The following is a 13,323-nucleotide window of genomic DNA, read 5'->3' on the forward strand; positions in this document are numbered from 1 at the left end:
CATCTCTCAAGGCAAACCATTAAATTTGTGGATAGCTCTAATTGTTAGGAAGTATTTCTTTGCATCAAACCATGATTTTCCTCTTTGTAACTTCTACTCATTGCCCCTGGTTCTTTAAAACTAAACAAAATTAAGTCTTATGCCTCCTTCATAAAATAGCCATTCACAAACTTGAAGACAGCCATCATGTCTCTCCTAAGTCTTCTGTACTTTAGACTAAACCTACTCAGTGCCTTCAGCTGAACTTCATGTGACATGAGGCCATGCACCAACCTCTTTTTTCTCCTCTGGACACTCTCCAACTTGTAAGTGTACTGAAACCATGACTCTCAGACATGAATATCATCTTTTAGATGAGGTCTCTTAAAGGCAGAGTACAGTGGGATTTTCACCTCTATTTCACCTAATACAATCCAAGAATAATTTAGCTTTTTTGGCTGCCATATTACATTACTGACTCATTGAGCGTGTAGTCCAATAAAACTGCAGATCTTTTTCAGAACAACTGCTTTCTAACCATGCCTCCCGCATCTTGTACTTGTGAAGTTGTTTTTTTTTTTTGTAGCCAGGTTAAAAAAAAAAAGAATACATCTATCCTCATTGAATTTCATCTTACTAGATTCATCTCAATATAGTCTGTCATTTAGGGTGTTGATATATCTGGGCTTGGTAGCCTCTGCAAATTTGAAGAGCATGCCATCTATGCCTTTACAAGGCACTGATAAAAAATGTCAGGCAGCATAGGGGAGGGGTGGAGAACCTGTGGCCTTGAGGCCACATGTGGCCTTCTAGGTCCTCGGGTGTGGTCTTCTAGGTCCTCGGGTGTGGCCTTTTGACTGAGTCCAAGTTTTACAGAACAAATCCTTTTATTAATGGGGTTTGTTCTGTGACATTTCAGTTCAACATTTGAGGACCTAGAGGGCTGCATGTGGCCTTGAGGCTGCAGGTTTCCCCACCCCTGGTATAGGGCAAAACACATCCTTGGGATACTCCACGAAAGATCTCCTCCTGCACTGACATAGCAACTCCTCAGTTCAGTCATTCAGCTAGTTAAGAACTCATCTAGTTGAATTATCTAGACCTCATTTCTTTACCTTCTTCACCATAGTGTGAAGTGCTTTGTCAGAAACTTTTCTAAAATCTAAGCTAACTATATTTATAGCCTTTGCCCAAACCACTGGTTTTATTCATCCTGTCAGAAAAGGAAGTGAACTTAGTCTGCTTGACCTGTACTTGATGAACCCATAATAGTCACTGATTCTCTCTCTCTCTACTCATTTCTTTAATGATCTGTTCTAGAATTTTCCCAGCAACACTAGTCAAGCTCACTGGTCTATAGTTTGCAAAATTTTGTTCTCTTCCTTTTTTTGGAGATTGAAACAAGATTTGCCCTTTTCTAATCTTTCTTTCATGTGGAGAAAAGAAGAAAATGAGAAATTAAGAAAATCTACTTTCAGTTGTTAGTCACCATCCTATCTTCCTTAAGCAAAAGCAAAGTATTCTCTTTGATCCTTTTTTTCCTCCCAATGTAACTGAAAACCCCATTTAGTTGTCCTTAGCTTCTCTCAGCTCATTCCGAAGTTTAGTGTACCTGCCACTTCAGCTGTGATTTGTAGGACCATTCCATTCATCTTCCCTTAGCTAGCCTTGCTTCTATTTTTTATAAATTTCTATTTTAAATCTGAGTTAGTTAATGAGTTCTAAGTGCCTCCATTTTCGTTTCTTCAGACAGGTCCCATTTTTCTTTGTCATTGTTGGGAGGAGATGTGGGAAAACTGGGACACTTATGTACTGTTGGTGGAGTTGTAAATTCCACCCTTCTGGAGAGCAATTTGGAACTATGCCGAAAAGACTGTAAAACTGTGCGTACCCTTTGATCCAGCAGTACCACTCTTAGTTCTGTATCCCAGAGAGATTTTTTTTTAAAAGGGAAAAGAATCTATTTGTACAAAAATATTTATAGCAACTATTTTGTGGTAGCTAAGAACTGGAAATTGAGGGGATGTCCATCAGTTGAGCAATGGCTGAACAAGTTGTGATATATGATTATGATGGAATATTGTTGTAGCATAAGAAATAACAAGCAGGATGATTTCAGAAAAATTGGAAAGACTTACATGAACTGATACAAAGTGAAGTGACCAGAACCAGGAGAACAGTGTTCACCAGTAACATCAACATTATATGATGAACAGAAGGACGTAGCTATTCTCAGCAATACAATGATCCAATACAGTAATAATAAAAAATGCTATCTGCCTCTAAATAAAGAACTGATGTCCAAGTAACAGACGGAAGCATATTACTTTTGACTTTTTTTCTTTCTTTCTTTCTTTCTTTCGGCTTGAGCTTTATTGCACAAAATGACTAATATGGAAATGTTTTACATGATTGAACATGTGTAATATATATCAGGTTGTTTACCATCTCAGGGAAGGGAGAGGGAAAAGGGGGAGCAATAAAATTTGAAATGCAAAACTTAAAGAAAAACAATGAATGTTAAAAATTATTTTCACATATAATTAGGGAAAATAAATGCTTTTAAAAATTATAAAACGTATTGTGACAGTTTTATTCCCTATTTTTTTGTTTTGTTTTTGGTATATGAGAACAACTTGAAATTTTTTTAAAAAAAGAAATAAAAACTTACCTTCTCTGAAATCCAAAAAAAGAAAGAAAAAGAAAGAAAATATATGTAGTATTGAATTTTATAGGCCTTTAAAAATGTGTAATATGAAATTATTTTAGTTATTTATAAAAACAGTTCATTGCGGTATCATCCCCAAGTCAACAGTAGAGCTTACTGATACATTCCATTCCATTTCCATTTCTATTTAAGTGTTGGGAAAAATGTAAGATGTTAGATTGGTCACTGTCCCATGTGTACAAATATGAAGAGCCCTCTAGTGCCATTCAGACCATTAGGACTAGGATTAATGAAAAGAAATAGACCTCTTCCCATGTAAGAATTTCTTTTGCCTACACTCAGCTTTTAAAGTCATCAGAACAAAGTTTCCAAATTCTACTTGTTTTACAAATATTTAGTGTCTCCTGTGTTCCATTTTTCAGTATTCATAAGTAGCTTTACATCTAACTTACTAATAACTCTCTTTTCAGTAACCTGACATTTCATATTGTTTTAAAAGTTTCCTAGTATTTGTTGTGACATATATGTGATCTCTGAATCCATAGGAAAGTAGACTTTCGCAGAATAATTGAATGAATGAATATAAATGAGCATTATTTAGCTCTTATCACATGCCAGACACAGTGCTAAGTACTACCCCTGAGACAATGCTCACTCTCTAGCCCCTGTCTTGTGTTGTACTTTCTTGCTTATTTTAATACCTGTCACCTATGATAATGGAAGAAAAACTACAGTTGAATGTTTTTAGAAAATCCTGTATAGTATAGCTCTGTCTGAAAATGAATTAACCAGTTTTTCCCCTTTTGCTGATAACAAATTATTGCTTTGTTTGACTCACTTTTAGGCTTCGGAAAGTATGGCAGAGAAGAAAGTGCACTGTAAAAAATGGAATTCTGACCATATCACATGCAACAGTAAGTTAAAGATTGTTAGTTTACTCTAGCTCATTTATTTTATTGTAGGTGTACAAAGGTATTATGATATAATCACCCTCAAATTCAATATTAAAATGGTAAAGACAGTTGGAAACCATTCTGTTTAGGGTATTATAGATAGAAGCAGGAGGATTGTTAGTTCCAATTCTGTTTATATTTTGTCTTTTTGGCATGTCCCTCTAGAACTTGTTTCATTCATTTTAACTAGATCTGCTGTTCTTTGGCTTTCTTATCAAATGCCTGGGCATCTGACATATGGTGCCAAATATAACCCATTGATACCAGGATACGGTCTGCCTGATAATTTTAGCAGACTATGTTCATTTCACAAATTGGAACGCCTGCCTCAAGTCTCTCTCCCCAATCCAATCCATCCTGTATTCAACCTAAAGCATCGAACCAGTCGTGTTAATACTCCCTCCTTTCCTCCTCCTGCCTCAGCAAACTCTGGTGGCTCCCTATTGCCTCCAGGATCAAATACAGAATTCTCTGTTTGGCATGCAAAGCACTTCATAATACAGACCCTTTCCTACGTTTTGAGTATTCTTACACTTCATCCCTGACACATACCCTGATCCAGTAATACTGACCTCCTGGCTGTTCCACAAACAAGATGCTCTATCACTCAAGTCCGGGGAATTTTTCTGTGGCTGTTCCCCGTGCCAAGAATGCTTTCCCTTTACCACTCCAATTAGTGACTCCCTGACTTCCTTTAAATACAAACCAAAATCCCATCTTTTACTGTAAGCCTTCCCCAGCCACTCTTAATTCTAGTGCCTTCCCTCTGTTAAGTATTTCCTATCTATCCTGAATATAGCTTGCATGTTATTTCCCATTAGATTATAATCACCTTGAGGACAAGGACTGTGTTTTATCTCCTTTTGTATCTACAGCACTTAGCACAGTGCCTAGCACACAGTAGGCTTTTAATGTTTATTGATTAATTGAAATTAATTCAACATGTGAACGAGTAGGCCAATGGAGTTTATATACCTTAATCTCTAGTTATATGGTCAAATTGTGGACCATGTTTGGATACACAGAGAAACATAAAAGTGTGATCACTCTAACCATGTTACTCTCCTCATTAAACTCCAGTGACTTTCTGTTACCTTTAGTATCAAATACGAATTCTTCTCTTTGTCATTAAAAGTCGTCAATAACCCAGGTCCAAGCTGCCTTTTAGAGCCTTATCATATATTGCTATCCCTTCATGTTCATTTCTCTGTAGTCAAACTGGCTTCCTAGCTGTTTCCTCACACACACATCATCTCTGATCTTCATGCTTTGTACAGGATGCTCCTCTAAGGTAATCCGTTCTCATTTCCACTTCTTGGAAGACCTAGCTCGCTTCAGAGTTCAGTTTAAATATCAACTCCTTAGCTGACCCTCCTCGCAACTGTTAATACTATCCCCACTCCCCTAAAATAGCCTTGTGTTTATTTTTGGCACTATTCTTAGCACTTTGCATATATTTATATGTATTCGTGTTCTCACCTAAAATATTTGTGCTCTTTGAAATCAGTTTTTTTCATTTTTTATTCTCAACACCTAGCACAGTGCCTGACACATAGAAGTGCTTAACAAATTTGCATGTGGTTTAATTTACAATACCATTGGGATAAAAGTCCTTATGATGACAGAATCTTAGAATTGAGCTTTACCATGTCTAGTACATGGCAAAGGCTAAAACTCACAGGCTACCTAGGTCAGTCTGTATCTGAAAAGGAGTCTCCTTTATATCATACCCAACAGAGGATCATTGCATTTATGCTTGAAGACCTCCAGTGAAGGGAGCACAATCTTTAGGCAGCTCGAATTGTTAGGGAATTTTTTTTTTTACCTATCAAACTTAAATGCACTTCTTTGTAACAACTCCATTTTTCATCTGCCTTCTGGGGACAAGTAGAACAAATCTAGCTCCTCTTTCACATGAGGACCTTTTAAGAACTTCATGACAGATATATCTCCCCTAAGCCTTCTCTTCTGCAGAGTAACCATCTCCCCTTCCATTGATTTACTTCTCATGGTTTGAACTCTATCTAGGCCTCTCACTGTCCTGCTCTAGTCATTGCCCCATGTGGGCAACACACATATAAATTTTAAATTATTATATAAGATGAGATGGGCAGAGAATGATTTTCTCAACTCCACCCCTTAAAGTAAGTGCAAAATGCTCAATCATTCTCACTTAGAGGCCTTAGACTAACTGGAAAAGTCCTTCAAATTGTAGTGAGGTTGCACAAGAATTGTGTTGGGATGAGCTGAGGAAAGTTGGCCATGCGGATGGGTCCTCTGGAAATTTCCAAGCTAGTTTGAACCTCATTCATTCAAGAGATTTGGAGCGAGTATATTCCAGCACACCCCTGAGGAGCAAAGGCAGGACTGAGCAGTGGCAAGGAAGGATGATACACAAAATGGTCATCTGCTCTACAGGCATTTTGGAACAAAGGATGTCTTTTGATTTCTTCCAAACCACAGGAGGTTCTGATAAAAGGCTAGCTTTTTCCAAAAATTCCCTTTCTGGTGTTGTCTGTCCACAGACACTGTATCATAATCTGCTGTTTTGTTACTCAAATATTTCTAGTAAATTGAATTTATTTTCAACCAGAAAGTAACCAGGGGTTAACTGGAGATACATATAAGTATGAAATTGGGCAGAGAGCCTAACCTCTGCCTCAATGTTAGTAATTTTCCTATTTAGGACCTTAGAGCTATCTTGACTAAACTCATAATCTTTTATCCAAAATAAACTCCCTAAAGCCAAAGCACAAGAACCTTATATTTGCCATTATATTGCCTTCTAGGCTTGAAACAAGGTGATTTTTCTAAAAAGTTTTTTGCAGTTATATGGAATGAATGAATGAAAAAAAAATTTATTAGCCAGGCACTATGCTAAACACTAGAGTTAAAGAAATAGTCTCTGCCCTCCAAGAAACTTACATGCTAATAACAGAAGACAGCACATGTAGGGGAGTGGTGAGTAAAAAGAAGCGTTTGTTCTAGGAAAGTATAAATCAGTCAGGGGGTAGAGAGTATATAGATTGGAATATAGTGAGATGGCCTGATTGGATGGGTACAAGGGATATGATATCTCTTCTCTAAAGGGCCAGCCTATAGATAATATACACTAATTTATACATGTTCAGTCAACAGTCAGCTGGCTTTTGGGTGGGAGTTCCAAAGATATATGGATTAACTTCCCTAGGGACTGGAGCCCAGATTCTAGGAGACCAAAATGTAGATGTCCAAGTCTCAGGTCTGGTGTGGGAGGGTGCTGATTTACCTGGAGAGGAGCAGGTTATTGGTGGCAGATAGATGGTAAGATGGCCCGGGTGGATGGCTGGATGAGGTGTGAAACTTGAAGCATGAATAAAAATGGACTATCCATAACCTTGGTTCTGTCCTCTCTGAACAACTCTTAAAAATTTTGAATGACCTGATCTAGAAGTTTTTCCAACTATATTACATAATAATACGCCCTTCTGAATTATAAAGGTGGCCAAAGGAATTCATTTGCTAATGTGATATTAGGCTGCATAATCAAAGTATAGTTTCCAGAATGCAAGAAGTGACTATAGTTGTGAGAAGACTCTAATGATGTAACATCTCTCCTATACTTCCCCTTCTCTCCTTTGACACTACCACTACCCTGGTGCATACCCTCCTCACTTCATGCCTGAACTCTTTAAATAGTCTCCTAGTTGGTGTTCTTGCCTTAAGTCTCTCCCCACACCAGCCCATCCTCCATTCAGCTGTCAAACTGATCTTCCTATAGTACCAATCTGACCATGGCAACTCCCACCCCACCCTCCCCTACCACCTACTGCCTCCCCCCACCCCACATATACACAGTAAACTCCTGTCCCTGTCACCTCCAGGATCAAATATAAAATCCTCTAGTATTGAAAGCCCTTCATAATTTGCCTTCTGCCACCCCAACTTTACCAATCTTCTTCTACACATTACTTGCCTTATATACTTTGAGATCCAGCGACAAGCAGCCCTCTTGTTTTTCCTTGCACAAGACACTTTATCTCCTGACTTCAAGCATTTTCATTGATTGCCCTCATTCTTGGAATGGTTTCTTTCCTCATTTCTGCCTCCTGGCTTTCCCGGCTTCCTTCAAGTCTCACTAAAGTCCCACCTTCTAGAGGAAGCTTTTTCCAGTCTCTCTTAATTCTAATGCCTTCTGTATGTTGATTATTTCCAATTTAGCCTATATATAGCATGTTCATACATAGCTCTTCGCATGTTGTTTACCACATTAGGTGCTCCTTGAGAGCAGGGACTGTTTTTGTTGTTGTTGTTGGGGGAGGGGGGTTGCCTTTCTTTGTGTCCCCAGCACTTAGAACTATGCCTGGCACATAGTAGGCACTTAATAAATGTTTATTAATGGACTGATGCCAACAGAGATTGATATAGCACAAAGCACTTTACATGCATTATCTCATCTGATCCCCTCAGAAATCCCATGAGGTATTTTAGGTAGGAAGGTTAGTGTAGGTTGGTAATAGAGTTATTATTATCCCCATTATCTAAGCAAGCAAACTAAGGCTCAGAGAAATATAATTATTTGCCCATTTCTGGATCCTATAAACTGCCTTTCTTGCCTGTGAAACAATTCCAGAAGTAAGATTCACACCTAGAACTTGCTTACTACCAATGCGAGATCGTATCGCTATAGGATGGAGCCAAGATGGCGGATTGAAAACAGAGACTCGCATAAGCTCTCCCCCAAATCCCTCCAAACACCTGTAAAAAATGACCTTAAACAAATTATAGAGCTATAGAACTCAAGAAATAACAGGGGGAAACAAGTCTCCAGCCCAAGACAGCCTGGATGGCCACTGAGAAGGGTCTATTGCACCTTGCTGGGAGCAGAGCACAGCCCAGTGTGGGCCACAGCAGGACAGACCAGGCTCAGAGTAGACCAGGTGGAGCAGGTCTCACGGCTCTGAATCACTGAACCATGACAATTACCAAACTTCTCAACCCACAAATGCAAAAGACAACCGAACAGGTCAGTGGGAAAACTGGTGGATCCGGGTAAGGGAAGTGTGCAGTCTGGCCAGAGCCCCAGGGCGGCAGAGGTGGCAGCAGCAGCGGCAGCTGCTTCTGGAGCCTGTGGCCCACACGGTGGGAGGAAAAAGGCAGCTGATCAGAGTGGGAGTGCAGAAATCCCTTTCCTGGTGCTGAGGCAATGTTCTCTTGCTTTGCCCTGCTTGGATCTGGATCATGGTCCTGGTTGGTGGTCCTTGTGGGAGGAGGAGCTCTGGTGTGGCAGAGCTTTGTGGTGGCTGTGGAGAGGGAGTCCTCCTGGTGGTTACATGGCAGAAAGGAGGCTTGTGCTCACAGACCAGAGCACAGGCCAGGAGAGGAGCATCATACCACCTCAGAATAGAAGTAGCTCTGAAAACAGCAGCACAAAACCCCTGAGGCTTGGGACAAAGCACTCTCCACTCTGAAAGCAGTCATACCCTGACAAAAAGCTCAGAAGTCAAGTGGGAAAATGAGCAAGAACCATAAAAGGACTCAGACTATAGAATCTTTCTTTGGTGTCAAAGAAGATCAAAATATACAGCCAGAAGAAGTCAACAGAGTCCAAGATCCTACATCAAAAATCTACAAGAAAGGTGGGGCTGAGCCAAGATGGCGGCTGGTAAGCAGGGACTAGAGTGAGCTCCATTACCGAGTCCCTCCAAAAACCTATAAAAAATGGCTCTGAACCAATTCTAGAATGGCAGAACCCACAGAACAGCAGAGGGAAGCAGGGCTCCAGCCCAGGACAGCCTGGATGGTCTCTGGGTGAGGTCTATTCCACACGGAGCTGGGAGCTGGGAGCTGGGAACGGAGTGGAGCAGAGCCCAGCCTGAGCGGCGGGGACCATCCAGGCCAGAAGCCGGGCGGAGGGGGCCCTAGCGCCCTGATTCAGTGAGCTGCGGCAGTTACCAGACCTTCGCGACCCACAAACACCAAAGACTGCTGAGAAGGTTAGTGGGAAAAGCTGCGGGAGTGGAAGGAGTTCGCGGTTCGGCTTCCAGCCCCGGGGGCAGCTACAGCTGTTGTTACTTCCGGCTCCAGGCCCACCTGGTGGGAGGAGTTAAGTGGCGGATCAGAGCAGGGGTGCACAGCCTGCCGAAGATCTAAGCCCAGTCTGGAATGGGGGTTCTTGGGGAAGGAGGCAGTGCGGGTCTGACAGAGCTGGCACCTCCCCACCAAACGTGGAACATAGAACTCGTTAGTCTACAAGCAGTCATACCCCACTGAAAAACTCAAGGGTCAAGTTAGTTGGTTGGGAATATGGCCAGGCAGCGAAAACGCTCCCAGATTCAGTCTCAGACTTTGGATTCTTTCTTTGGTGACAAAGAAGACCAAAACATACAGCCTAAAGAAGACAACAAAGTCATAGAGCCTACAACAAAAGCCTCCAAGAAAAACATGAACTGGCCCCAGGCCATAGAAGAACTCAAAAAGGATTTGGAAAAGCAAGTTAGAGAAGTAGAGGAAAAATTGGGAAGAGAAATGAGAAGGATGCGAGAAAACCATGAAAAACAAGTCAATGACTTGCTAAAGGAGACCCAGAAAAATACTGAAAAATACACTGAAGAAAACAACACCTTAAAAAACAGACTAACTCAAATGGCAAAAGACCTCCAAAAAGCCAATGAGGAGAAGAATGCCTTGAAAGGCAGAATTAGCCAAATGGAAAAGGAAGTCCAAAAGACCACTGAAGAAAATACTACTTTAAAAATTAGATTGGAGCAAGTGGAAGCTAGTGACTTTATGAGGAATCAGGATATTATAAAACAGAACCAAAGGAATGAAAAAATGGAAGACAATGTGAAATATCTCCTTGGAAAAACCACTGACCTGGAAAATAGATCCAGGAGAGATAATTTAAAAATTATTGGACTACCTGAAAGCCATGATCAAAAAAAGAGCCTAGATACCATCTTTCAAGAAATTATCAAGGAGAACTGCCCTGATATTCTAGAGCCACAGGGCAAAATAGAAATTGAAAGAATCCATCGATCACCTACTCAAATAGATCCCAAAAAGAAATCTCCTAGGAATATTGTTGCCAAATTCCAGAGCTCCCAGATCAAGGAGAAAATACTGCAAGCAGCCAGAAAGAAACAATTTGAGTATTGTGGAAACCCAATCAGAATAACCCAAGACCTGGCAGCTTCTACATTAAGAGATCGAAGGGCTTTGAATGCGATATTCCGAAGGTCAATGGAGCTAGGATTAAAACCTAGAATCACCTACCCAGCAAAACTGAGTATCATGTTCCAAGGCAAAATATGGACTTTCAATAAAATAGAGGACTTTCAACCTTTCTCAATGAAAAGACCAGAACTGAATAGAAAATTTGACTTTCAAACACAAGAATCAAGAGAAGCATGAAAAGGTAATCAAGAAAGGGAAATTGCAAGGGACTTACTAAAGTTGAACTGTTTTGTTTACATTCCTACATGGAAAGATGATGTGTATGATTCATGAGACCTCAGTATTAGGGTAGTTGAAGGGAATATGCATATATATGTATATGTTTATGTATATATATAAGAGAATGTGTATGTATGTATATATCTATGTGTATGTGTATGTATGTGTGTATATATATATGTCTGTTTATATATGTATATATATATATGTATATATATATGTGTGTGTGTATATATACATATATATATATGTAAAAGAGAGAGAGCAGACACAGGGTGAGTTGAAGATGAAGGGAAGATATCTAAAAGAAATAAAATGAAATTAAGGGATGAGAGAGCAACATACTGAGAGAGGGAGATAGGGAGAGATAAAATGGGGTGGATTATCTCACGTAAAGGTGGCAAGAGGAAGCAGTTCTGTGGGAGGAGGGGAGAGGGCAGGTGAGGGGGGAATGAGTGAACCTTGCTCTCATCAGATTTGGCCTGAGGGGGAATACCATACATACTCAGTTGGGTATCTTACCCCACAGGAAAGAAGAGGGAGGAAGATAAAAAAAAATAAAAGGGGGGGGATGATGGAGGGGAGGGCAGATGGGGGTGGAGGTAATCAAAACAAACACTTTGGAAAGGGGACAGGGTCAAGGGAGAAAATTCAATAAAGCGGGATGGGTTGAAAAGGAGCGAAATGTAGTTAGCCTTTCACAACATGAGTATTGTGGAAGGGTTATACATAATGATACATGTGTGGCCTAGGTTGAATTGCTCGACTTCTTAGGGAGGGTGGGTAGGAAGGGAAGAAGGGAGAGAATTTGGAACTCAAAGTTTTAAAATCAGATGTTAAAAAAAAAAAGTTTTTGCATGCAACTAAAAAATAAGATACACAGGCAATGGGGTGTAGAAAGTTATCTTGCCCTACAAGAAAGGAAGGGAAAAGGGGATGAGAGGGGAGGGGGGTGATAGAGGGGAGGGCTGACTGGGGAACAGGGCAACCAGAATATAAGCCATCTTGGAGTGGGGGGGAGGGTAGAAATGGGGAGAAAATTTGTAATTCAAACTATTGTGAAAATCAATGCTGAAAACCAAATATGTTAAATAAATAAATTTAAATTAAAAAAAAAATCTCCAAGAAAAATATGAATTGGTCCCAGGCCGTGGAAGAGCTCAAAAAGGATTTGAAAAAGCATGTAAGAGAAGTAGAGGAAAAGTTGGGAAGAGAAATGAGAGTGATGCAAGAAAATCATGAAAAACAAGTCAATGACTTGCTAAAGGAGACCCCCAAAAATACTGAAGAAAATGACACCTTAGAGAATAGACTAACCCAAATGGCAAAAGAGCTCCAAAAAGCCAATGAGGAGAAGAATGTCTTAAAAGGCAGAATTAGTCAGATGGAAAAGGAGGTCCAAAAGACCACTAAAGAAAATACTGCCTTAAAAATTAGAATGGAAGGGGCAGCTAGGTGGCACGGTGAGTAGAGCACTGGCCCTGGAGTCAGGAGAACCTGAGTTCAAATCCGGCCTCAGACACTTGACACGTGTACTAGCTGTGTGACCTTGGGCAAGTCACTTAACCCCAATTGCCCTGCCCACAAGAAAATTAGAATGGAGCAAATAGAAGCTAGTGACTTTATGAGAGATCAAGAAATTATAAAACAGAACCAAAATAATGAAAAAATGGAAGACAATGTGAAATATCTCGTTGGAAGAACCATTGACCTGGAGAATAGATCCAGGAGAGATCATTTTAAAATTATTGGACTACCCATGACCAAAAAAAAAAAAGCCTAGATGGGATCCTATCGCTATACCCTTTTAAAGGTTGTCATGTGGAAAGATTTTTCATGTTGGCCTCAGGATGGGGATGTATGGGTGGATGGTGCAAGTGAAAGGGGAAGAGGGAGTCGGGCCTGGTACTGTGCTAAATACTAGGAGTACAAATACAAGCAAAAAGAAAGCTAGTCCTTGCCTTCAGGGAGTTTATATTCTAATGGGAAAAAGAGAACACCTAAAAGAGATTTGAAAAGGGGAGAGAAGTTGGGAAAGGTGGCTCCACTGAGGCAAAGTAGAAAATAATTTGGGGAGTCATGAGCTGCACCAAGTTATAACTGAGTATGACTGCCATGGGTACTTCTTCAAATAGAGGTTTTGAGGGGGAATTGATCAAATGCAGGAGGATGCCATTATTAGAAGGCCTGTGAGGCAGAAGTGGAAAGTTAGCAGGAAAGTAATGGGCTGAACAAGGGCTGAACTTAACTAGGACTGAAAGTTTATGGAGATGATTTCAGCATAAACAA

At 40.3% G+C, this 13,323-nt stretch overlaps 1 protein-coding gene across 1 annotated transcript in view; it reads left to right on the forward strand.

The window, feature by feature from the left end:
- Positions 1–13,323, forward strand: part of ASAP1 (ArfGAP with SH3 domain, ankyrin repeat and PH domain 1) — a 478,196-nt gene that overhangs the window by 360,289 nt on the left and 104,584 nt on the right. Inside the window, exon 14 of the mRNA XM_036755612.1 lies at positions 3,492–3,561. Coding sequence (XP_036611507.1) covers positions 3,492–3,561 — 70 coding nt within the window. The remainder of the gene's footprint in view (positions 1–3,491; positions 3,562–13,323) is intronic.

The sequence above is a fragment of the Trichosurus vulpecula genome, chromosome 1, assembly GCF_011100635.1.
Source record: "Trichosurus vulpecula isolate mTriVul1 chromosome 1, mTriVul1.pri, whole genome shotgun sequence".
In the NCBI taxonomy this organism is placed as follows: domain Eukaryota; kingdom Metazoa; phylum Chordata; class Mammalia; order Diprotodontia; family Phalangeridae; genus Trichosurus; species Trichosurus vulpecula.